We start from the raw sequence: 26,024 nt of genomic DNA on the forward strand, positions 1-26,024 counted from the left end.
TCGGGCCGGACGGGGGACCCTGCCTGCCCGTGTCCTGCCTCCCCGGCGTCAGCGTCCACCCCGTCTGCCTGCGTGTGTGCCCGCGCTTGTCCCTCTAAGTCTGCACATCCTTCCCACGTTTGTGGTCCCTGTTTTGCCTTCTTCCCACCGTGGGTTTCCCCACGAGGCTCTGAGCGGGCCGAAGGGGAGAACGAGAAGAATGGAGAGAAACCAGGGCCTCTGAACGATGCTCGAGTGGGTGAGTAAGTGCCGCACGTAAATACAACCTTCAGGGGGAGTGAGACGCACCGTTTCTCAAACGGCAAAGCCGAGAGGCCCCCGGCAGCAACCGCGCCTCCTGTGGAGGGACAATCTGTGGGTACCCCTCCTTCGGAACATTCCCTCTGGCAGGGTCCACCAAAGCTCTGCACACGCCACCCGTGCCCCGGAAAGTCCATCCTGGGTACACGTCCAAGAGAAGTGAGGGCACGTGTCCACTACCGTCGATGCCCAGGGATGTTATAAAAACACGATTCATACTGGGCCCTAGGTGAACGCACCCAAATGTCCACCGGGAGCCGAATGGGCGATAAACGGTGACGTAGTCACACGAACGAACACTCCACGGAGTAAGGAGCACACTGCTGTACAAAGGAGCCCGCGCCTCACCGTGCCGACGGAGCGAAGCGGACGCAGACGCGGACGCGCTGTGCCCCCTGAAGTTCCCAAACGGCGGGACGGAGCTGCAGGGACGGGAACCGGCATAGTGGTTACCCCGGGACGGGGCCGGTATCCACGGGCCGGGCAGCGGGGAGCCAGACGGGTGCCGAAGTGTTTTACAGAATCTCCTCCATCTCGACATGGGCGATGACCCCGTGCGTGTGTGTGTAAACATTTACAAATCTGTACACTCAAGATTTGCACACTGCTTTGTATGTATACCTCAACAAACTACAGTAAAAGTAACTGGGGAAACTTCGAGCTTGAGTGCTTTAGAGGGTGAGCACATCCTGGCTCCGCGCGTGCCCCACCGCTGGGGCTGGTGGCCATCTAGGCACGGAAGAAAATCACTCTGAGAAGCTTCTGAGTCCCGATTGTTAGCAGAGGGGACAAAAAAAGGCCAGGGCCATTGTCCGTTGTCCAGGACTCTCTCCCGCTGTGCTGTAGGGAGAGGTTCTGCTTACGCGCCTGGGGGCTCCGTGGCATTTCCTGCAGGGGGGCCAGGGACAGAGCCCCCTGCCCTTTTCCAAAGCTGCAGACGAGAAGGCAGGGTTTTCCCCACCCCCTCGAACCCAGCATGCAGGACTCCGGCGAGTAAGACTCAATCAGCAAAATCAAAGATGAACAACAAGAAAACTCAAAAACACCCCACGCCAAAAGAAATCTAACAAAACTAGAAAAAACACGAACAAAACAAAGCGAGACAAACAAGCCATTGAGGCTCGGGATTGGCCTTTCAAAGGCCACGGAGAAACAGCACAGCACAAGTCTTTTCGGGAGGCAGCTAGAATTAACAGACGAAAGATTCCAGAAACGAAGCGAGACCCGTCACCTCCAGCCCCCAAAGCCCTAAGGGAGGAGGACGAGCGAGAGGACCAAGGAGAGGACCAAGTCCTGGGATGACAGCTCGGTAACCCTTCCAGCTGCGGGAGAGGAGGCTGCTGCTGCCAGCGCCTCTGGGAAGAGGCGGAAGTGGTCCCTGGCTTCCTGCCCCCCACCTGCAGGCTTTGCTGCGGGCAGGAAGGACCCCCTGGACCCATTGTTTTGATCTTTCCTGGCTGGGGAGCACAGCTAGAGACGGGGACAGATCACGTCCCCATTGTTCTAATCAGGGACCTGGCGAGCAGCTGACGGCTGTGGCTTCTGAGAACAGCTGGCTGACTACTCATCTAGAGCGCGCAGCACTTTGATCTCTGATTGCAGTGAAGAAGGTTCTGGACCCACAGGGCAGCGATTGCCCCTGTTTCCTATTGAAGTCGGTTCCAAGCTGTAGGCAGGACTCACGTGCTGGGCTCTGCTCCTGCACTGGTGTGTGTGGGGGGGTGTCCCATCATCCCAGCGGCTCTGCCATCCACAGTGACTGGGGCGCGTACTAGGAGCTCTGCCTGGAGCCTACAGCCAGGCCCTGCCGGAAGTGTGGACAGAGCCTGGTCCCTTCAGAGGCGGTGTTAGAGCCGGGTCATCTTAAGGCATCTGCAGCCTTACGTCAGCAGCAGTGACAGTGGCTGTGCTCACAGGGCATTTGCTGCGTGCTGGACAGTGGGCTAAGCCTCACGACAGCCCACTCCATGGTCACCGCGTGATCATCCCCTCTCGCTTGTGAGGCAGGTGGGGCTCACGAGTTTAGGGACCTTCCCTTCCCTGGCTGGTACAGGACAGGGCTGGAGCTGGCAGCAGGGCCGTCTGCCGCCGGGGTGCGTGCTGTTGGCGTGCACGGGGGTGTCCTCGCCGTCCTGGGTCACCTTCGCGTCTCTGGGGACTTCTCAGATCGTCATTCACGTCTGTTGTTGAATGGAAGCCGATCCAGATCCTCGTTCTGGGGACCCCTGTGCCTGACCCCCCCCCGCCCCCTAGGTCTCCCCAGTTCTGCCTTCCTCCTTGTTGGCGTAACCCCAGTATAACTGGGCTCCCTCAGTGTGCGGGCACGTGCCAGTCACAGAAAGGACCCCAGCCACAGACTGACGGAAAGGCTCTGACTGCCCTCGGGCCCCTGCGGGACTGCCATGCCGGAGATGCCCTCTCGGGCTCAGCCGGTGTCCGAAAGCCCTTCCTCCCCACGACCACCAGCTTCTTCCCCCCGCTGGACAGCAACGGCCCTCCACGACTGCCTTCCTTCCCCTGGTCCCCCGAATTCTCCCCGACGCTCGGCCAAGGCAGCCTCTTTGCCTCCTCATCTTTCCCCCAGCTCAGATTTCTGCAGCGCAGACTGACGCTGCCTCTCTGCTGTCTCAAGTTTTCTCTTCCCTTCGTCTGCTATCCAGACCCGGCCCAGCCAAGGGTAGGTCAGCAGCATAGCACCCAGAGTGCAAGAGTCCTCCCGCCCGGGAAGCTGGACAGAGACGGGGGAGGCTGACAGGACCCTGGCGTGAGACCCCAGTGTCTGCGGCGTGAGCGGGATGCATGGGAGGCAGGCCGGCTGGCCAGGCAGGAGGAGACAGCATCGCAAAGTGAGATTTCCCCGCCTGCCCGCGGACACACACCACCCGCTGTGCACAGACCTATTCATTTGTAAAGATGTTAGCGCCAGTCCAGCTGGATGGGCCCCCCGTGGGGTCCAGCATTTGAGCAGGTTTGAGGGGCAGGGTGCGGGGAGCCGCCCATGGCCTGATTCTGCCCCGATGACAGCTGGGATCGGCATGGACTGTCCCCAAGCAGCCAAGTGGCTCCTCACCCCTCCCGCTGCAGCCGTTCCGGAGCGCGATGAGCCGACTCTGGGGAAGATCATCATCCCACAGCGACTCGGGGCGCCATTGTCTCACGGTCTCATCGCATTCCAGGCTGATCGGAGCCCCTCGTGGGGACCGGACGCCTCCGCAGCCCCTGGCCGTGGCCTCAGGAGACGGCCGCCAGGCCTCACGGAGCCTTATTGCTTAATTAAAAACAAATTTCCGAGTAATTTACTTTTTTATTTTTCTATTTTTCGTCTTCCCATAAAACCTCCAGCCACACGAAGGGCCAGGGGTCGGGAGAGAAGGCCGCGGTCTCCAGCTCCGGCCGCCGGGCTGGCCCCCTGCCACTCACATGGGTTGATGGTGGATGGGAAACGCCCTGTGGGGCCGGGCCGCTGGCCCAGGGCGGGCCCGAGTGTGCAGGCACGGCTGTGGCTTGCCTGGGTTTCATTAAGTGAGGTCACCCTCAGCCCCTGACCCGGGTGTTGGTGTGACTGTCACAGCCCCTCCAAAACGCCACCACCCAAGTTGGGGCCTAAACCTACCCACCTGTGGCTGCTGGCCGGTCCCCGTGGGGGCCTTGCAAGAGTCCAGTCTGTGCCCTGGGGGGAACACAGCCCTGCCCTGCCCACTTCCCAGCATGGCTCTGGGCCACTTGCTTTTTCTCTCTGGGCCTCAGTTTCCCCTACTGAACGAAAGGGATAGGTCCCACCTGCCTCACAAGGTGCCGAGGGGATCGGAGTAGCCGGCGGTGCTGGAGAACCTGGGGTTCCCACTCTTGGATGGGCGAGGAGGACAGTTTTGGACGAGGAGACAGGAGTGCCAGCCTCCCAGCCTCCCAGCCGGTGTGGGGGCGTTCTCTCACTCCTTTGTGCCAGGATCCACGGGGAGTGCGTGCGTGTGCGTGCGTGCTGGGTGTGCAGGCGTGCTGGCAGCGTGTGTCTGCGGGGCCCGGTGTCCCCATGTCCCAGGGCGTTTCTCTGTGGGTGGAGAGCGGCGTTAAGGGCACACACTCTGGGGCCAAACCCCAGCTCTGCTTCGGGCGACTGCCCCAACCTCCCTGTACCTCGATTTCCTCGTCTACGAAATGGGGCTAATGCTAGCGCCGACCTCGCCGGTGAGCGTGGAGTTGCTGAGTTCCAGCCTCAGCTGGCAAGTGCTGTACACGCGTTTGCACGTCAATAAGCCTGTGTGCGTCTTCTTAAAAATCACACGTATATCGACTTCTCCAACTCAAGTCATATTTTCCCATAGGCTTTATTTTTTAAAATTAGGGATGAGATGTCTAGAAATAACTTTGTTCCTATGATAAAATAAAATCATCAAAAAGTGGCCAGTCTTTCCATGACAAGTCATGACTTATGCAGGAATGAGTGTGGCTTACCTTGGGGTACAAACTGCATAGAACCGCAAACTGACTTCTCTTCTCTACCTTATAATTCCAAATGCCTAAAAAATTGCCTCCTGAGTTTACGACTTTAATAGGAGTGCCGAGCCCCTCACTCTCCTCTCCTCCCCTCGTCACTTCAGAAATAAGAGCCAAGTGGCCAGAATCAGCTCTGGGAAGATTGCAATCAAGAGCAGAGATCTGAAGCCACTTCAGAAAGAGGCAGCCTTTCCTGAAAAATTTGAGGGTCATTCATTAGCATCTGCAGAAAAAACATTCCTGAGCAGAGAGCGCCCAGAGCTGCTCAGGGGAGAACTTGACGGTTAGCAGTGGGTGCCCAAGGGACATGCACAGGGCCCCGAGAGTGACTGACTGTCCGCGAGGGCAGGCTGCTCCCGCATCCCTCGAGCGGCCGCTGGGCTTGCCTCCTCTGAGAAGTGGACAGGACCCGGCGGCCTAGAACAGCCCTGCTGAGCTTGTAGGGCTGGGGGGCTTCAGAGTTGGGCGTCCAGAGCTCAAGCCCCCGCAGCTCCACCTTGCCAGCGGAGGGCCACTTCCCGAGGCTCCTCGGTGAATCTGGACATTGGGGCTGCTGTTAGGACAGGATGTGCAGCGGCTCTTGGGGCACCCGGTGGGGGCCGAGTCAGGGTTCGCGCTGCAGCTGCCACCGCTGGTGTCTGCACGCGTCTGCCCAAGGTCCCGGTGAGTCTGGAGCGCATTCGCTGGCCACCACCGGCAGGGCCAGCTGGAGGCCCTCGCACTGAGATGCGCCCGGTCCTCACTTCTGCCCCACGGGGTGGACAGTCCTGCCGTACGACGGGCAAGCCCGACTCCCAGCGGCCGACTGCCCTGCCCGGCCCGCAGGCTCGGAAGACGTGCGCTGGTATCCGAGCCCAGCTTTCCCACCACTAACTGGGACACACGACCAGGCTCCACCCCAGGGGTGGGTTTGTGGGGTGACCGACTGCCCTGCTTTGCTGGGGACCGTGTTGAGAACAGGGCGGTCGGCAAACCAGCCTGGGGCTGAGGGCAGGGCGAGGTGGGGCCAGGGACTGGGGAGAAGGAACTGCGTGTCTCCCCGCAGGAGGCCGAGGAAGTGAGGCTACCTGGGTCCCGGGGAGCGTGTGGGGCCGAGGAGAGAAGCGGCGGGCGTGAGCCTCGCCTCCCTCGTCTGGTCTGGGCAGTGGAGCACAGTCTCCGACGCCCGGGGACACGAGCTCTCCGTCTTCGCTGTGTATGGCCACGACTTGCCGTCTCCTCATCAAAGCCCGAAGGAGGCTGCCGCCGGGAACACCCCGGCCGGGGCCCAGGCGGCCGGCCGCGCAGACAGCGCCATTTACAAGCACTAGGCCGCTGGGCGACAGGATTCAATGGTGATCGTGGTCTTCACACTCTGCAGCAAGGGCCGCCGGGAGCCGGGAGCTGGCAGGGCTTCCTGCCTGGCAACGAGCAGTCCTGTCTCCCCCCGCCCCAGAGCGTAAGGGCTTTACATTCTGGGGTGGGGAGCCCCCGAGCACTCTGCATGAACGCCAGCTTGGGCCGGGGAGCCTGGCCGGTGACCCACCCGCCGCTGCGGGATCCTGGGTGAATCGGTCTCAGTATGCTCGGCCACAAATGGGCCACTCGGTGTCGACTTCTTGGGGGACAGTCCAGGGTCCATGCAGAGTTCGCCGTGAGGGTTCACACAGACGAGTGACAGGTCTCAGGTGCTTGGAAGCTGAGGCCACACGGTCGCATCTCCCAGGTGCTGGGGTGACGCTGCAGAGGGAACTTGCGGCATGATGCTTGTTCTACAGGTGAGCACGGTGGAGCGCTGAGGAGTTTGGGGTGCTGCCTTGCCTGAGAGGTGTGCCTGCCCTGCTCCCCACCTCTGGCCCCACCCTCCCATCTTCGTCCTCATTCTGCCGTCCAAGGGCCCCTTCTTCCGGCCTGGGCCCACCCCTCTTTTCTTTGAGAAGACCCCAGCCGCGGCCTCCTGCAGCTTCCTTGGCCCCACAGGCCATGCGCCCAGCCCTCCCTGGCTGGCTGGGGCCGACCTCCACTCACTGGGCCAGCTCTGCCCTGACAGGCCACCACTTGTCCTTGAGTGGAGGCCCAGGTAGAGATTTGGGGGGCTTGTGAACCTGGCTTGTGGCCTTACTATGGGGTGCTACGTGCACCCCTCAAGCCTGTTTCTGTGCATCCCTGACACCTCGGCCAGGCCGCTGCCTCCTTGCTGGTCTCCCAGCCCTGGCTCTGGCCGTCCTGGCTGCATGCTGCCCCCTTCAGTGCTTGAAGCCCCTGGCTGACACCCCTCCCAGCTCAGGGCCTCACTCTCCCCCTCCAGCTCCCCTGCAGGAGGTCCCCCTGCCTGCAGGACTCCAGCTCCGCCCTCTGGCCCAGCTCAAGGTCAGGTCCCAAGGGAAGCCTGCTCCACCTCCAGCCCTGCCAGGCGCCTGACCTGGGCCTCCTCTCACCCTGCCTCTCCCTGCAGCCCCCACGCCCTGTCCCACCCCTCACCGTCTGTCTCACCCGCTAGATGGGGAGCCCCATGTGGGCGGGGACCGGGCGACCACACCCTGGTGACTGTATTGCTGATCTCTTGGTCCCCAGAGGTGGAGAAGACGTAGAACGATGAGTTTGGGGACACACCCATTTCTTAGGATTTTAGGTCTCCTTGCTTTGAATCCATGGTTCTTCGGCAAGAGGCATGAGGTGACCCAACACAACCGCTAAAGGCCAGGACTGCAGAGGACACGCCCAACTTCCCGCGGCTTGCTGGGCCGCGGCAGGCGCGCAGAGCCCACACTTGCTGCAGTCCTGAGCTGTCGCCGGCCAGCCCCAGGCCACGGAGCGGGGCTCCTGTGCTTCCCTCCCGCCCTCGGTGCCCAAGTCCTGTGCCGCTGAGTGTCCCGCGGAAGGGCTCTGCCGAGACGGACCCCGCTCAGGGGTCCTGCGCACAGGGCTCGACTGATCGCTGCGTCTCCTGCCGACGCCGCGGCCTGCGTTTGGGGAGTGCCAACGCCACGGGGGCCACGCGGGCTGCCGGCGGGTGGCGTGTCAGGAAGGGGTGTGCGTGCCCTCCCGTGGGGACCAGCCCCTCCGGCCTGCCCTGGCCTTGGGCCTGCATTAGTTAGGAGCCCCGTCAGTCACACACTTTTGGGGGACAGAGGACAGCTAAGGACTTCCCATGTCACAGCACTGCAAGGCAGCTTGCTCTGGAGGGAAGGCAGGGCCATCGTCAGCTCCTGCTGTGAGGCGACCCTCTCTGCTCCGCTGGCAGACACAGTTTGAGTCACAGTTTCATGTTCTTCGTGGCTGAATCTGCAGGTCAGGAGTAAGCTGAGCCTTGCTCTCGGGTCTCGTGACTGAGCGCCGGGCTCCTTCACCGCAGCCTCTCAGGCTGCGTCGCCCAGCACCAGCACCCGATCCCACCTGCACCCTGGGTCCCATGGGTGGGACTGAAAGCAGAGAAGCAGCAGCCGCACGCTGCAGGCCGCAGCTGCTCATGGAGCGTGAGCTCACCTGGCTGAGCAGCCAGGAAGGGCAGGGCCTGAGGACGCGGGCTGCAGTGGCACCGGAGGTGGGGTGGGGTGGGGGGGTGGGGGCGCCCCTGGGGGCGCGGCCAGCGTCGAAGTGTGGAGTGCCGTGGGTCTCGGGCGCGGCACTCTCTGCCATACACAGCCGTGGCGGTGGGGGGGCAGCTGTCTGGGCCAGGTGGTGTCACCAGCCGGTGCCATGACTGCCATGTGTGCCAACACTTACGCATCCCTCGGGCCTCCCTTGGGCTCGTTTTCCTTCTGGTCGGACAAGCGCGTACGTGAGCACACCCGCGCGCAAGGCCGCGTTCTCGACTGCCCGGTGCTTACCGGTGCCACAGTGGGTGGGCGAGACAGAGGGGACCCAGCATTCATGGCGCTCGTCACTGGGTGGGGGAAGGTGACAACAGAAGAGCAGGTGCGGGTGCCAGGTGCTGAGAAACGGGCAGGAACTGCGGGACGGGGCCTGACGGAGGGGCCGGTGGGGGCTGCCGGGCGGCACGGGGGGCCCCCGGGGAGGGAGGCCAGTCTCCGTGGAGGGCCGGGTGCAGAGGAGGCGACATGCGGCTGAACGTCCAGGGGGAGAGGCCCGAACAGAGGGAGCGGCAGGTGTCGAGGCTGAGTGGGGCCGCGGCGTGCCCAGAAGAGGGGATGCTGGGGGCGGGGGCAAGGCACAGCGCACAGGCGCTGTGTCAGGGCTGGGCCGGCTGTGATCCTGTGTGTGGGAGGTCACTCGGGGCTGAGCCCAAGAGGGACACACCCGACTTGCGCTTCATAGGCTGCCGAACGCTTCCCGTGGCAGGTGCATGAGGGCAGATCTGCACCCGGGGCTGGAGCAGCACCGTCTTCCAACGAAGCTGACCGGGACGCATGACCGCGGGGCCCTGCCAGACGCCAGCCCGACACTCCACCGTCTCTGCATCTGTCTGCCTCGTGGTGCTCGTCCTTCACAGCTCAGGAAAAATTACCAAGAATGTTATTGACTCTAATTTTAATTTGTCTAGCACTCTTGTTAATGACGTCTATTTAAGACATCCATTAAAGGCCCGCGAGGTTAATTAAATGGACAATTCCAATACAGTTCTATTAGAGCCCCCTCTATTAAATTAATATTATAGACATTTAACAGATGTCTTAATTAGGCATTATGGCTAAGAAATGCAAACTAAATCAGAACGAAAGCCATGTCCAGAAAGCTTTTTACCATAATTTATGGTATTTGGAGCGGGGGGGGGTTCATGTTTACTCTTCAGAACCTGAGATCAGCCATTTGACAATTTTCTCCAGCACCCGGAAAACGCCATCCCAAGTCCACAGTCTTTAACCACAGTCCTGACGTCAGAGCATCTGCCGTCCGCTACCCTAACTGTCAGAGATCAGAGGGACCAGCTGGGGCTGCAAACGCCAGGCCGCCGAGCCCCCCTGGAGCCGACTTGGCTGAGGACCTGGCTGCCGGTCACATGCGCCCTGCTGGGGCCGGGACCTCCAGGGTCCCACTCCAGGAAACCTTCATCTAGCCTCTTGGCTCCGCTTGGCAGGTGGTGACAGGGTGACTGGGTCCGTAGAATCCCACATCCTGGCCTGGAGGTTCGAAGGTTTCCAGCAGCTCCTGACATTTCTCTCTTCCCACTTAGCGGGGCAGAACCTTCGGCGTCTCCGGTGGGTTTGGGACTGGCAGCCAGAGCCCCCCAACCTCCTCCCACCTCTCCTGGCCCTGATCCCAGTGGGCAGGTCACTTTCTGGGTCCTCGATGGCTCTGCAGGGCTCTGCCCTGAGCCTCAGTGTGACCACGCACTTTACAGGCCACAGCCGCCTGCATCCAGGGCCACCTCCTCCAGGAAGCCTCCCCTGCCCACCTTGCCCACTTGTGCGAGCATTTCGTCTAACCAGCCTGGCGCTGGCCCCCAAGGGCGGGCAAGGGAGGAGCCCAGCTGTTTGCAGAAATGAACGGGAAACAGCGATCCCAGGGCTCCTGGAACTGCAGGGAGCAGCTGGACCCAAGGGCCCGTCTGAGTCACGCGGCAGTGGTGCCGGGAGCTCAGCACCCAGCATCCGGGCTGCACGGGCTGGCTAAGGGGCCACGTGCCAGGTAGGGTGTGGGAGGCCAGGCCAGTGTCAGAACGGGGGCTGGGACAGCTCCATGGACGGAGACTCAGACTTCCATGTCGAAGCCCTAAACCTCGCTATGTATTTGGAGATGGGGCTTCTGAGGTGATTAGGGTTCAGTGAGGCCACATGGATGGGGCCGCAGTCCCACAGGGCTGGTGTCTTTCTAAGGGGCAGACGCATCAGATTCTTCTCTGAGTGTGCGCAGAAGGCTGCATGAGGACACAGCGGTGGCGGCCAAGGAGAAAGCTCTCAGCGGCCACGACTGGATGGCACCTTTGGACTTCTGCCCCCGGGTGGTGAGAACGGGGGGGGCTGCGGCACGGCCATGGCCCGTGCGCACTCGCCTTCCCTATAGGCGCCTCTGTTCCGCTGTGGTCCCTGCACTGCAGCCATGTCCTCCACACGGTTGGCCCTGGGGAATCTAAAGGGCCCAGGGCCAGTTCACTCTGGGGAACAACGGGTCACTGGGCCGACGTCTCCTGGCCCCACAGCCTCTCGCATCCCAGCCCAAGGCGTTAAGTGCCCTGTGGCTCATGGCCTCTGGGTCACGACCTCACTGTGTCTCACACAGGCCTCCATGCCCACAGCTCCAGCCCTCCTGGGGTCCTGCTCCCCAGGGAGTGGAGACAGGAGACTTCAGAGTACACGCTGCCCTCCGCGACAGGCCCTGGTCCTGTGCCCAGGCCTCGGGCCCTGTTCTGGGTCTCCTAGCAGTGCTCAGCGAGGCCGCTGCCCTGCCTGGCCTGGGCCCTCCCGTCCGCGCCTCTGCCCAGGAAGATGGTGTAGTCTTTGGGGCACAGGGCCCAGTGGCCTCTGGGGACAACAGGGTGTTCTAGAAACAGACATGCACAGCAGCAGCTTTGTGGCAGGTGAGTGTTCTTCCTGACTCTCCCTGGGGAGAGGGCGGCAGTAGTCTACAAATTAAACAGCCACTCACGGACGCTTGAGCCTCTGCCAAGTGAGAAACAGACTGCACGTGCAAGTGGCACCAACTTCTCCGGACAGTGACTGGTGGTCTCCCCGCTGCAGAGGGGGGGCAGGCTGCTGCGGCTCAGGACAGCCATGCTCTGCTGTCCTGAGCGGCACTTTCAGGTGGCTGGGGACAAACTGCTGGAGGCAGAGGACAGACTTCCTTGGGGCCCAGGTCACAAAGGGAGCACACGTACGCTTCTGAAGTATCTGCTCACCGTGCCGACAGCGGGCCACACCTTGGCCCCGGCCCCTCAGGGCAGGGAGCAGTGGATCTGAGTGTCCAGGCGGCACAGGGACGGCGCCACCGCCCAGGGCTGGCACTGGGCCAGGCTGCGCCTTCTGAGGCGGCGTTGGGACTTGAGCTCTGGCCCAAAGGCAGTGACAGCGGCACTAGGGACAGCGGGAAGACACTCGGAACCGGCCTGGCAAGCAGGGCGGCACGTGCCGCCGGAAGCAGTCAGGCCGCGGCCAGTCTGTGACTCTGCACTCTGAGCCTTTGGAGGCAGCGGCCCAGAGCCGCCTCCCGTCATAAACTCAACGGGTCCCTTCTCCCCTGGGGCGTTTGTCCTGGAGGGTGGAGTCCGAGGGCGGAAGCTGAGGAGTGAAGCTCGGGCATCGCTGCCTCTTTCCTCTCGGGGCGTGAAAGGAAAAGCACGTGGCACTTGCTCCCAGTTTGTCGCCAGGAATGGTCTGCCCTGACCTCACTTGGTGGCAAACGCCTGCTTCCCCGAGGGAGAGCAACAGGCGCCCCCGCCGCCTGGCTTCTCCGACACAGATGCCGGGGGACTGGTCCCCGCCCCACCCTCAGCCCCCGGGCCCGCCTCCACTGGGCCCCATGGGGAAGGGCCTCACCTCCGGGCCCGCGGGCACACTGCCGCACAGGGCGAGGGTCACAGGGGAGAGCCAGGCCTCGGCTGTGAAAACGGGACTACAGATGCCAGCGAAGTCCCCTGCTGGGGCCTGGCCTTGGGAAGAGCTGCAGCCGCCCCGCTCTGCGCTGACTCAGGAGCAAGAACGCGGCGCTGAGCGTCAGCTCCTGGTCCCGCTACAAGCCCCGTGAGGCACTGGACCCGGCGTCTCCCTTCGCGACCCAGCCCGGTTCTGATTCCTGGAGGATCGGGCCCTATCACCAAGCAACTGCCCCGGTCACTGCTCTCCGACCGTCTCAAACAGCGAAGTCTTGCTTAGGTCACAGTTCAGGAGCAAGTGCGACTTAAAGGACCGTGACAAAGATGCACCGCTGAGCAGGGGACACGTGGCACCTGATGGCAGGTGTCTCCAGAAGTGACGGGGAGGCCTGCCCTGGACGTCTCCCACCCCTGGCGCCCTCCGCGGGCCGAGTGCATGTGCACTACGCGCACTTAGTATCACGTAGGTGACGGACCTGTCACAAAAAACACAGAAAACAAAACCCAAGAGCCTGCCATTCGAGTCAGCCGGTGTCGAGCTACTGTTCTCTGCCTGTCTCCCCTTCCCGTGGAGGGGTGAAAAAGACCATCCCCCAAACACCCACCCGCACGCCCGGTCTCCGCTCAGCACAGGGTGCCCCCAGCGGGTGGCCGCTCTGACCGGCTCCGACCGGCTGGCGGCGGTGTCCACCAGGGCTGGGCGCTCGGGGAGTCTCCACGTCCGTGGTCGCGAGGGGCGCAGGAGGCAGCGAGGGCTCACAGGTCGATGGCCCCCTTCGCTTTGAACTTCTTTGCGGACCGCTCACTTGACCGGAGCTGGAACTTGCTCCCGTAAATGTAGGACACGAAGCCGTCGGTCTCCACGGCGAACACGCAGTTCAGCTTGGGGATCACTGCAAAAAGCAGCAGGACGGGGGTGAGGCTCCCCGCGGGGTGCGCGCTGACCGCCTGACGCCCGTCTCAGAAGCAAGCTGACCGGCATGGGGGACCCATGGGGGCACGAGTGGCGGGCTTGCAGGGGTCACTCCACCATGAGGCCTCTGCTCAGCCCTCACACGTAGCGCACCCCCTGACTTCCAGGATCAAAGGCTCTGCGCCACGCTCCCCGAGAGCTGCCTCACTGCGAGGGGCCCCGAGGTGTCATGCTCGCTGGGGAAGCCCGCACACCTCCGGAGGTTTGAAAGGAGGGAACAGACATAGGAGGCGGGAGGAAGGAGCACGAGGAACCAGCTCACAGACGACAGGACAGAACCTTGGACAGTGCTGAGGTCCCCAGACGCACGGGCTGCACCCGCCCGCTCCAGTGTGAGGTTTAGAGCTCACCCCCCCTCCAGCCCAGGGGGCACGCCGAGGCACAGCTCCAGGGACTCCCGAGACTGGTTCCCTTAGCCCGTCCCCGTCCCGCTGTGTGTGTAGGCACACCTGTGGGAGGCCCCAGTGGCCCTCCTGCCCTGGGCTCTATCTGGCCAGGCTGCAGCTGGGCCCAGGAGCAGCAGTGGCCTTGGGCGAGGACACAGGGTCAGCAGGTACCTGGGGCTGGTGCTGACTTCAGCCCAAATTGAACCTTAGAAGCACAAGGCGGGGCGGATAGTGATGGGGGCCCAGCGCACATGGCGCTCGGGGACAGTAGGTACCTTTCAGGCGGTCTTCTTTGGTGATTATTTTGAAAACATGCTTTGTTTCCTGCAGCAGGATTCCTGTGACACCCACGTAGGAGGGACACTTGGACTTTGTGACTGCAAAGGAAGAGACCAACATCACTTGGTCTCTGTGATGTTGGGGGGCCATGGGCAGCCAGCAGGGGCAGGAGGGGTGCCGGAGGGGCAGGGACGAGCTGCTGAGAATCTGGCTTCCCACTCAGTGCCTGTGACCGGGCGTCTCCGGAGGGGTCTGACGAGGGGTCTTTTAGAAGGCCTGTGGCCATGGGGGTGTGGGAAGGATTCCAGGGCCAGGAGGGCAGTGTGTCCAGCAGTGCCCAGAGCCAGGGCGCTTGGACACGGCCAAGTCTCACGGGGCCTGGCAACACCCACCCCTCACATCTTCCCATGCGCTTCCGAACTCTGGCCAGCATGGGACCCCTTGGGACCCCGCCACAGGCTGCCTAGGTGTGAGCGAGCAGAGCTGCCACTGCGGGCCACAGGCTCCTCGCCGGACCCATGCCCGGCACAGTGACGTCCGCCGAGCACCCGCTCCGTGCTCGGCACTGCCCTGGGAGGTGCTGGGCACAGCAGCGAGGACAGCCGGCGCCCTCTCACGGACCCGTGTTCCAGCGGGGCGAGGGCGACGCGGGCCGGGCCGGACCGGACAGCTGTGCCTCCTGCTAGTGGCACATGGTACAGAGAAAACAAGGACAGGGTAATGGCGGGGGCACCGCCGGCGATGGCTGACCCTCAGGGAGGTGACATCTGAGTGGGGACCTGAATGAGGAGTCCGCGTGTGAACACAGGACTCTGTGCGGAGCGAGGAGCAAATGCACAGGCCCTGAGGGGCCATCCCGGTGTGACAAGCAGGAAGCAGGCCTGTGGGCTCGGTCCTGCGGCCTAGGGGACCTGGGGGGGCACCCTCCAAGCCAGGTCTGGGCAGGAGCAGCGTCAGCCAGGGAAGGTCAGGCTGCTCCTGTGTCATCCAGGGAGATGGCGGTGGCTCTACTCAGGTGCTCGGACGTGCCGAGGGGGTGGGGTGAGGAAAGAGGGCGGGGGACACCTCCGGGGCTTTCGGCCTGAATTGCCACGGTGCGCGGTGTCCTGTGAGCTGTGGCGAGGGAACAGGGCGGGGCCGCTCTGAGGAGAGGCCCGGACTCGGGGCTGGCTGTGTGACGTCTGCCGTGCCTGCCGGACGCCCAGGGGGCTACATTCGCGAGTTCTGGGCAGAGGTCTGTGCTGGAGGTGACAACCTGGGAGCTGCCAGTCCACGGGGGACATTCAGGACCGTGGGACTGGATGAAAGGGGCTTTCTGTTCAAGATTCCGGGCTGTGGGCGCGTGCCCGCGGGAGACCGGCGGGGGTCCTGGTGGGGGGAAGGCACAGGGACGACCTGGAGTATATGGCAAGTGGCCAGAGCTGGCTAAGGTGGCTCCAGTGATCTCCTTGCTGCTATCTGGGGACGTCTGCGCGGCGAGGGACATGGCTAACACTACGACACAGCACTGTGCTGCCCAAGGGCCTGGGCCCCCCATGGCCACGCGACCCCAGGCGAATTACCTGAAATGACAGCGCCGTGAAGATCCGCCTTCAGCAGCTTGGCCTGGATCACCTGCGGCTGCCTGTGAGGCGGAGAGACGCTCTTATCGTGCGCCGGGACAGGGAGCCCCACACGCGGGCAGCCAGGCAGGGTGCACGGCTGGCTCCTGGCGCATTCACAAGCAGCATAAGAGCTGGGCTTGGCCCCGAAGGGCGAGGCTTCGGAAATGCAACTCACGTGTCTGGCTTGAGACCACCGCACAAGTCCCGGATGTACTGTTTCCAGAGTTCGTGCAGAGGAAGAAAGAGATTGTATCTGTGGCAGACAGAAAGGGGTCGAGAGTGAGGTGACCGAGCTTGGGATTATAATGTCCAGAGACTACAGGGCTTGGCTCGACGCCGAGGACGGCCTGGGGTCACTGGGACTGGGGGAATGTCCGGGTCTGCTGCGGACAGCCTGACTCAGGTCAAGGGCCTTCCCCTCTCAGAGCTCCCTTCCCTCCCTGGGGGCACGCTCCTGACGCTAACCAGACGAGGAATCCTCTGCCCCTCATCCTTCCTGCTGGCGAGGCCGGCTGTGACAGCTGGAGCGCAGGCAGACAGGTGAGGCCAGGAAAGGGGGTGGAGCAGCAGGGACACGCCCGGGGCAACTGCCTGGGTCCCTGACGGCTGTGGAGCCACCTGCCACACCAGCCCAGCGTGCTGTGCGTCTGGGCGAAAGGTGCGGGGAACTTCTATCCTGGTTAAGCCGCTGTGCTCTGGAGATTCTGTCATTGGAAGCTGACTAGGTAAAGTCCTCATTAGCCAGAACAGCTGGTTGTCACGCCAGACCTCCTGTGAGGTGACAGGTCTGTATGGAAGGTGAATGAGCACGTGGTGGGACGAAGGGGAGGGGGCGGGTGGGAGGACCCCAGAGGCTTCCCTCGGGGGCCATTATCACTCGTCCTGGTGCCTCTTGGAGATCTGTTCACTCGAGACCGTGGGTTAGAGAGATGAGGACCGGGAGCTCAAATCCAAAGTGGGTTCTGCCGGTGGGGACAGTGAGGCACAGCCTGGGTGGGCAGCAGCCACCTCCACCACCCAACGCCCAGCTGATTTCCCGAGAGGGGCCCTGGACGCAGCGACAGCCTTTACTTGTCTAGTGGGGTGTGGGAGGCTATTTGGCTACAGATCTTGAAGCGAAAGTCTACAGTCCTAAGACACAAACACAGAGCCTGGCCAAGGAGGGCGGGGTGTCAGCCGCGGGGAGGGGCAGTCCTCCCACGGTGTGCTGGTCTGGCTCAGAAGCTTCCGAAACATGTGGGCAGCAGTTCTTTGGCAATAAAACCCCAGGGGGTGAGTCTGTCTAGTGCTATTAAAAGCCATGAAGAGATATATATTAATACCCGTTCCTCTTTTCCTAAGAAAGCTGAAAGACAAACAGCCCGTTGCCACGGGCAACAGACTCACTACTGGCAAGGGTCTCATTAGTTAAGGCTAAGACGGAAGCCAGTCTCAGCCTGGATAGCAACAGCGGTGCCCGAGCTCGGTCCCAATAAGCGAGGGACGGCTGCCCCCTGGTGGCGGAGACGGGAGGGGCGCCACCGCCGGGTGCGGCCAGGTTTGGTTGGGGTCAGCCCCGGGGGAAGGCGCCCCCAGGGTTCAGGGGGTGGGGCGGGAGGCGGCGCACCTCTGCTGCTCCGGCTTGACGTCGAACAGCCGCAGCCCCCGCCTCTGCCTGGCCGAGAGGCCTCGGCACCGCTTCCTCTTCTCCTTGGGCGGCCGGCGCGCGAAGTACTCCAGCACCACGGCCTTGCGCTGCAGCTGGTCCTCGCGGGCCTGCTGGCTCAGGCGCGGCGTGCTGCGCTTCAGGAAGGCCCGCACGAAGGCCTCGGCCCGCTGGGCTCCCGGGTGCTGCGTGGGGACAGGCGGCGCCAGCTCAGGGCTCTGCGGGGCACAGCCAGGGCCCCTCACAGCACTCCCCAGGGACACGCTGGCTCGGTGGAGCCGCCTGTCCACCCGCAACCTCTCATCCCCCAAGTGTCCCTCATGCATAGCTGTCCGGAGGTGAAGTCACATCCAGATGCCAATTCGTGGCTGTCCCACAAGACAGCTAGGACAAACTCCGACTTCCTACCCTGCTTCTCTGAGCTTATTCTGATGAGGATTCAAAAAGCCACTGTATTTGAAAGAAAAGACCTCCCTGACTTTGGCAGGGATGAATGACAGAAATGTGTGACACCGGCGTTTATCCGCTCACGGCCAGACGAAGGCACGCTGAGAGGAACCAGGCGCCCTGGAGGGGGGCCCGGCCCTGGGAGGGGTTTCGTCACTGTGCCCATGTCACTGGGGTCTTCAGCTCTGTGGACCCGTGAGGCTACGCTCAAGTCTGCTCCCGCATCACCTGGGGACAGGAACTGTCAGCACTACTCCCCGCCCCCGCCGTGCTCACTCTCACGAGTACAGCACAGCATCCCGTGACCATGACTGAGCACAGGCGTTCAGAGGGCTTCTGGGCAAACTCATGGTCCTAACTGCGTGTGATTCTTGAAGGGACTCCAAGCATCACGCCTCTCAGGCTGGAGGCCACTCCCTACCCGCCATCTGTTCCCTCATCCAGGTGTGTCTGCCCTGGGTCTGCCACAGCCCAGAGGGCACTGTCTACAGATGTCCTGCCTCTTGTCTGGGCCATTTCCTGGATCCTCTTTGCACAAGGCTCGCTGTAAATACCCTGAGGCTAATGTGTCTATAATAATCAAGCTCTCCCCTCATGGGATTGGGGGGCGGTGTGTGACAACATGTGACATGCATAATCTTAAAAGTAGCTTGCAGTTAAGGAGGGTAGGCAGCTTCAACTTTGTACCTTTAGATGCTAACTAAAAATCCATATCATGACTATTATCACGGTAAGGGAACACTTATTTGATTGTTTTAAATTGTTTAAATAAATGACCCTTCCTTCACAGAGAAGCCAAATAAAAGTATATCGATCTTTCACAATCGTGATTTCAAGGTCTCTCTCTCCTCATGAATCGTGGGGCTTCTGCCAAACTGGCAGATCATGCTGGCAGCATCCAGATATAATCCCTAAACCCCACGTAGGAAACGAGATTTGCCTGCCCTCTTTGGGGGGAAGGGGGCACAGCGACAAGGTGCCTACAGTGGTCATACGGTAGTGCTCACCAGGGCAGTGTCAGGCGGGCATGGCTGGGCGCTGCGGGCACAGTGGGACCTGACACTAGGTCGGGGAGTCCCAGTCAAGCAAGCCTGACTTCGGCATGACGGGAATGGGGGCCAGCACAGGCAGACAGGCCATCGGAAGAGCAGACCCTGACCGAGCCTAACCCATCTACCGGAGACAGGAGTAGGAGCTGAGAAAGGACACCTAGAGCAGCACTAAAGGCTGGGAAGCCCCCAAACCATCTTTGTGATCACCTTTGTTGCCCCAGACTTCCTGCCAAGCGCCTTACCTGAACATCTAACTCTTTTGCCTCTTTCTGAGACAAGGCATGGTAGATCGCACCTGGGAATTAAAAAACAAAATGATTCCTGTTGGGTATGACTGTAAGACCCGAGACTTTTAAACTATGAAAATAACTATGCTTATTCAGAGACAGGAGAAGGTGGGAGTGGTACGAAGCACAAGTTCAGAGCTTTCTTGGATGCCCCTTACCCAACCCTCCGGCCACGTCCACTGTAGAAATGTCAAGGGTGTGCTTTAAAACAGCGGTTCTCAAACATCAGTGTGTATAAGAATCTCTGGGGGTCTCATGAAAATGTAGATTCTTGGGCCACACTCTCCTATCCTGCTTCCCTACCAAGTTCTCAGACGTTACTGCAGGCCAGCAGACCACACTGGGAGCCGCACTGCTTAAAATATCACAGGTTAACAGCCTGAGCAGTTCCTCGATTAGTCTGATAAAGTAACTCATGTAAAAGTCATGTGGTAGAGCTTTCCAGGCTGCAGATGGTGGAAATACCGAATTTTGTTAAGATATTTAAAAAGACTTTTCACATTTTAATATCTATGAAATTGGAATGTACCATACGACTGGTGTCCTAAACTGATAAAATACCGTAGATCTTTCCTTGAGCTCAAAATATACAATGATCCACGAGGTTTCAACCTCTAAAATCTTCCACACTCCTGTTTCTTACTGAATTTGTCTAAAGAAGAAAACCATGGCACTAGAGACAGAATATGGGTGTGAACAGAAGAATGAGACAATGGCCTGGTTTAAGGGCTAGAAGACTAGAAAATTTGGTTCACACTACGCTCTATAAATTTCATCCCAGCTCCCTGTGCATTTACTTGATAAAGCAAACCAAGTGGTTACAAGTTTTATATACGGAATCTAGTTCTCCTTCAAAGGTAAGCTAGGGATTAAAACCTGTTTGTAGACAGCAACTTATAGGGCCTGGAATCCCAGGAATGACTTTGCTTCACCTGTCACAGGTGCCTACCATCAGACCTGGGAGTCTTTTCTGTAACAATACCCGTCTAATACCTGGTTAAAAGCTACACGTTTGACCTCATTACGCTTTCTGAGCAAGCCTTTAATGTAGTTATCATTAACCTGACATAGGCGGGGACCGACAAAGGCAGAACTAAAAAATCTGCCCCGAAGCCCCATTTTAACGGTGTCTGCACTCCGCTGCCTGTAACCGTCTTGGATGCTTGCTCCTCCTCCTCGGCACATCTCCGCTCAATTCCCAAAGCCTTGGGTTAGCGATTTCATCGTCCAGCAACCTCCCAGCTTTACACCACACAAGGGTCGTTGACAGGCACCATTATCAGTACTCTACAGAAAGGGAAACCAGGTCGCAGGGAAGGGCAGAACCTTGACCATGGTCACCCAGGGAGGTCGCGGCCAAGTCGCGCGCCAAGACCCTGGGCCCTCCTCTAGCGCCACACACCACTGAGCAGCCCCCAGAGAGCCGGCCTCCAGCTCTGACATCAACCGGTAGCTCGGGGACTGGGCCAGGCTGGCCGGGCCTCCGGGCCTGTTGCACTGATGCAGGGCGGGGCAATCCCCACGGCAGTTCCAGCAGGACTCCGCAGCGACCCTTTTCACCTAGCTCCAAGTCCCCGATCTTTTACATCTCACCCCCCTCCAATTTCGTGGCCCTCCACCCGCTTACTCTTCATCCTCGGTCCGCTTCCGGCGCGCTCTGATGACGTCCCCTTCGGGCGCCGCTCGCCCTTTACCTCGCCCCACTTTCTTCAGCAGCCGTCGCCCACCAGGGCCTCTCTCGTCAAGGCTGGTGGAGAAGTTCCCGGTTCCCGAGCTCGCGCGGCAAGCTGAGGCCACAGGCTGACACGCTCGGACGCGGAGCGGGGGGTCGCAGGCGCGCCGAGCTCGTGGACGGCGCCTCCCGTGACGTCACCGCCGCGCGCCGACCTGGCGCGGCGCATGCGCAGGGGAGCGGGCTCCGCTGCAGGGGAGGCGTGGCTGGCCTGCGGCGCGGGGCGAGGCGGGAAGCTGCGGGGCGTGCGGAATGCTTGCTTCTGTCCTTTTCCTCCGCTTCCCTCCGCTCCCCTCCCCTCTCCTCCCCTCCGATCCCCTCCCTTCCGCTCCCCTCCCCTCCCCTCTCCTCTCCTTCCCTTCCCTTTTTTTTAAATAGCTCTGAATGATAAACTTTCAAACACGAATACGGTTTCTTCCCACTAGTGATTTCGTGAAAGTTCCACGGGAAGTCGCGGTTCGATGGCTTCATCGCAGGTGACGCCCACACAACCCCCCAAGTTTACTATGAACCACTTCAGATATACAGGAAAATGGAAGGAGTTTACAGTGAGCACCCGCTCTTAGGCTCTACAGTTAACGTTTTGCTCTGTTTGTACGGATTCCTTCTGATTGCCACTTTAAGACAGGCTCTTAGAAACTGTGACCCATAATCAAGACAAAATACTGTCACTAGAACAACATTATAGATGACTCACATGTTTGCACTGGAAGACAAGGTTTTCAAAACACATAAATACATCGAATAACTTAGAGGAAAAGATGGACGCAGTGGATGAAAAGATGAAGAATTTCAGTAGACACATGGACTTTCTGGAGCCGAAAAATACTTTTAGTGTTTCCTGTGATGGCAGGTGTCTCCATGTTCAGACTTGACATTTTCGTACCTACAGAGACTACATCCCCAGACCACACACCCTTCATTTGGAATCCTCTGATAAATCCTACGAGCCCCGAGGCCTCTCTGGGCCCCTGTGTCTTGCCTATTAAATAAAAGAAGGGAGCCATGGGGGTCATGTCTGGCTTCCCTGCAGCCCCTGTACGGCCCGGTGCTGGAGGTGTCAGGTCCTGGAAAAGGTGCTTCCTGTGCTCTCAGTTCCGAGGGCCCCTCCACGCAGCTGGGAGCCCTCGGGGGGTGGGGGGTGGGGCTTCAGGCATCTGAAGAGCTGGGCTGTGGAGGTTGCCGGCTGGAGAATGACTCCACGTCCAGCTGGTCCATGAATCGTCTTCTGTTTTCTCAGCACCCACGTCCATCCTCACCAGTGAGGCTTCATCCCTGCCTATCGCGGTAGCAGGAGGGCTGGCCCAGTTTATCCAGCGCTGGTCTGTGGAGCAGTCAGGCTCTGGGCTGGGCTACAGCCCTCTTTGTGAGCTGGGGATGGTTCCTCTATTTCTCTCAGGTCTTTTGACTCAGTGGGGGACCCCCACAGAGCCATGGAGTATAGATAGAGCATGGGTCTCTAACACACACCTGGAGGCCTGTTGACCTTTGCTTTTGGAGGGCTACTGGCTGTGAGGGACGCCACCACACTCTCCCCACAGGAGCCAGGAGGAGGGCCACAGCCCATCTGACCCAGGGGAGGGCGGGGAGTGTGAGAACGCGAGAGTGGAGGTGGCTGGAGGAGCCAGTGACGGCACGATGCAGAGTTTGACAAAGGTCGAGTCTGCTATGAACCCTATTTTCCTGTATAATGAGAGGTTCCTTGATGCCCGAAGAAGATCTGGCTTTAATATTAATTTAGCCACTTGGACTATGACAGGTTATATTAGCATTCATTATTTATTGGTTTACTTTTTCTCCCCTGGAGGTCTCGGAATGTTGGACATAAAGGCTGTCTGCAGTCCCAGCAGGATATGCGAGGCTGTCACGAGGTGGCGGCCTAACACAAGGATTGAATCAGAGGCTGGCGGCTTCTCCCCTGTCAGCCCGTCAAAAACCCGGTTTACCGACTGCTTCAGAGAGTCGCAGCCCTTGGCGCTAAAAACCACGGCCATCCAGGAGCCGGGTGTTTCCCTACTAAGTGTAACCTCATTTTGATGAACGCCTTCCCTGCCGGAAGGAACAGTTACAGACTCAGGCGGTTTACGTAAGATAGAGGTGAAAAGGAGAGGAATCGTGATAGCCTAGGGAAGGGGTGTGGTGCTACACGACACTCAGAAATTGATGGCGCGTTGGCGAGGAGGAAGGAGAGGCGGCCAGGACGGGCGGGTAGGCGGCGGCCTGTTCCAGTCCGCCGTGGGGCGGCTTGCGGGAAGGTGAGGATGCGGTTCCGCTCCCGGCGGGTTTGCTCGTTTGTGGAGGGGCCGTTTCCCCGTTCACTCTGACATGATTTTCTGCCCGGTGACCTTGTTATGACCAGGGCAGGAGACAGTCACACCTGCAGAGTAAAGAATGCGGCATTGGCAGTGATGTATGGACGTGAGCTCCTGAATTTCACGTGACAAGTGTCCTTTTCTGCGTTTATGGAGGTAGGAACTGAGACGAAGGGAGTCGAAGTTACTTAGCAAAATTGCTTCCAATTAAGAGTTGTTTATTTATTTATTTCGACGTTAGAGACTATACGGTGCCACTTATTTGTGACATCTGGGCTAGGAAGCACTTGATTGCGATTTTCTCTCCTTTTCAAGGGACAGCACGTGCTTGCGGCGGAGAGGCCCCCACGGAGAGGCCAGCGGGAGTGCTGAGCCGCCCACAGGCTGCCTGGGAGACTTGTGCCTCCGGCCCTGGCAGAGGTTGCTGCTAAAGAAGGCACAATGGCTGAATCTGACGCCGCTGGCAGGCACAGGGAGGGGCCGCCTCCTGCTGAGGCACCAGAGAGGGAGACTCCGGGGCACCAGAAAATGCCCCCGTCGCCTGCCCCCCGACGGTGCAGTCACTGGCCAGCTCCCGCCTGGAATTTCAACAGGAGACTCATTCTCTCCGGCAGAGCACTGCTTTCTCCAGCGTTTTATTTTGAAATACAAATACCCCTGCCGAAGGTAACAGATGACCCCTGCCGAGTGACACCATGAGCCCTGAGCCTGGCAGCTAAGCTCTGACTGAGGGGTCGGATGGGGGTCGGGGGGGGGCAAGGGGAAGACGCGAAGGGGGAGGCTTGGGGCTGACAGCACACTCGCTGATTTCACCCTCCGCCTTTACATTGGACCCCCGGACTTAGGATTTCGTCTGACAGGACCGAGTCTTGTGCCCGCTGGCCGTCCCTGGGGAGAAGCGAGTCATTTTCCTTGTCCTCTCCACTGAGGAGCGGCACCAACGACCACTGGTGGCTGCCCCTTCTGTGGGGTGGCCCCTCGGGTGGCCCCGCTGTGGCAGGCGCCGATACGAGGTGCCTGACTTCCCATCCCTCCCGCTCCTCTAAATTCCTCATCGTGCTTGGAAGGTCGTCTGTTATCTGTGCAGAAACCAGTCCCGAGGTGCGTGAGAGCCACGTAGGAGGCACATAAATTCATTCTGATGCCAAGGAGGCTCCCCCTTTTTTTTCCTTAGGAAATTGATCAGCATCATTGATCAGAAAAAGTGATGCCCTGTTGACCATATATATTCACATGAAGATCAGTGGTGTTAATTTTCGGCCCGTCAGTTCCTGCACCAGGCAGTAATGGGAAGGGATGAAGCTGTGTAGTGTGTTGCCAGGTGGGAGACTTGATTTCACCAACCTATTCACAGGTAACGAGTGGGAAATTGCACCTCGTAGAGGGGCTCTGAAGACGCAAGTGTAAACGCTGTTCCAGCTCTCTGATCCGAACGCCGGCTCTCCTTTCTGGGACAGGAAGACGACATGGCAGAGCCTGGAACAGCCCTGCTCCTTGTACCCCAGAGCTGTGGGTCCCCCCTCCCCCCACATACCCTTTCTTTCCTAAATCCCATGTCTCGTCACCATTGTAAGAAAAACCTTCCCTTGAAAAATGACAATTTACCGTCAAATATAGGGAAAGCCAGCGACAGTCCACCAGCAAAGGCTTCTGGGGGTTTACTTTGAGTGCCTTTTTGTTTTTTTGATGTCATGGGTTTTTGTGTTTTGGTCATGTTGAAGGCATACCTGAGTAATTCCCACCGTCGTGAGAAATGCGTGTCATGCTAGGCGGGAAAGTGCTGGCTGGGAGCCGAGGGGAGAAGCCCAGTGTTGGGGCCTCTGCTGTGGGGTCGTGTGTGCCTGTGACGGACGAGCTGACAGAGAGAGGGGACACTGCCCAGACGGTGGCCCAGCTGAATCACACACTGGAGCCCAGCCAGGCTGTGGCGCTGGCAGCTTCTCTGAGCCCAGGTTTTGGCTGAAGCTTCTGGATTCTCAGACGCGAGGCTGGAGCCTTCCCTGTGACATGTCACCGCTTTTCTGCATTTTCCTGATGCTGAATGGCAGTGACAGCAAGTGCCATGACGCCGGGCCAGGGGACCACATTTCCTTTTTCTACCTGCCCATTTAACTTTAAAATGCTTCAGGGGTGTTTTCAGCAAAAATTACTGTTAGAATAACGAAGAGTTATTTTCAGTGGCACCAGAAAGTCAAGAAATGGGGTTTGGATGAAATCAAAGGGGATCGTAGTGAGATAATTTGACCAATTTGACCAACAGGGCACACTAGGTGGTTGAGAGAAAGGGTTGTGGGGGTTCTAACCAGCAACGAGATCTTGAAAATGGAATAACCAGCTACTAGAAACGTTGCCATCTCCCACCCACCTGGCGTACATACATTGGGAAAAATACTCAGTACTCATAATTCAGATAAAATGGGCCCATTTCTTCAAAGACACAAATTACCAAAGCTTACTTAAGGAAAAAAAAATAACCCAAAGAGCACTGTGTCTATTAAAGAAATTAAATTTATAGTTAAAAATGTTCCTACAAAGAAAACTCCAGGTTATGGTGGCTTTGGTGGGGATGCCTACCGATCATGTAGGGAAGAATAATACTAATTCTATCCAAACTCGTCTAGACAATTGAGATGAAGGAACACTCCTCAATTCAGTCAGTGAGGCCAGCATTACCTTTTAATCTCAAACCCCGCCAAAAATATTGCAGAAACGAAAACGGCAAGTTAAGGTTTCTCATGAGCACGGATTCAAACATTCTCAACAAAATTTTAGCAGATTGGATCCAACAATACATGACTGAGTGAAGTTGGTGCCGGGAATGCAAAGTCAGCCCAATGCTTGAAAATAAACCGATGTAATTCATTTTAACAGACTAAAAAAGAAAATAGTTGTGTCAATAGATGCAGAGAAGTCGTCTGACAAAATCCAACATCCATCCGATCGTGATTTAAAATCCTCAGCGAGCTAGGAATAGAAAGAATTTTCTCAACTTGATGAAGAGTATTCAGCTACCGACATGTGTCACGTGAAGGCGGAGGTGCTTTG

General features: G+C 59.4%; 1 protein-coding gene across 5 annotated transcripts; it reads right to left on the reverse strand.

Annotated features, from left to right (window-relative positions):
- Positions 1-12,775: 12,775 nt before the first annotated feature.
- On the reverse strand, positions 12,776-20,822 carry POP4 (POP4 ribonuclease P/MRP subunit). 5 transcript variants are annotated; one of them, XM_039880771.1, is made up of 8 exons: positions 20,563-20,821; positions 18,891-18,943; positions 17,111-17,334; positions 15,680-15,757; positions 15,463-15,524; positions 15,156-15,268; positions 13,897-13,998; positions 12,776-13,155 (listed from the first exon to the last, which is right to left on the reverse strand). In XM_039880771.1, the coding sequence occupies exons 1-7, from the start codon at positions 20,567-20,569 to the stop codon at positions 13,921-13,923; spliced, it is 615 nt and encodes a 204-aa protein (XP_039736705.1). In that variant the 5' UTR covers positions 20,570-20,821; the 3' UTR covers positions 12,776-13,155; positions 13,897-13,920. The 5 variants fall into 5 exon arrangements, with proteins under 5 accessions (XP_039736705.1, XP_039736704.1, XP_039736703.1 ...); XM_039880770.1 differs by lacking the exon at positions 15,156-15,268 and adding an exon at positions 19,998-20,222 and having other exon boundaries at positions 20,563-20,819; XM_039880769.1 differs by lacking the exon at positions 15,156-15,268 and having other exon boundaries at positions 20,563-20,818.
- Between the last annotated feature and the right edge of the window lie 5,202 nt (positions 20,823-26,024).

The sequence above is a fragment of the Pteropus medius genome, unplaced genomic scaffold (assembly GCF_902729225.1).
Source record: "Pteropus medius unplaced genomic scaffold, Ma_sr-lr_union100, whole genome shotgun sequence".
NCBI lineage: Eukaryota > Metazoa > Chordata > Mammalia > Chiroptera > Pteropodidae > Pteropus > Pteropus medius.

Bases quoted from the DNA above. Each gene is read 5' to 3' on its own strand.
- POP4 (XM_039880770.1), bottom strand. The intron at 17,335-18,890 runs GTAAGGCGCTTG...GTCCCCACGCAG, and splicing joins CAAAAGAGTTAGATGTTCAG to CACCCGGGAGCCCAGCGGGC. The intron at 15,525-15,679 runs GTGAGTTGCATT...TCCGCCTCACAG, and splicing joins GGTGGTCTCAAGCCAGACAC to GCAGCCGCAGGTGATCCAGG.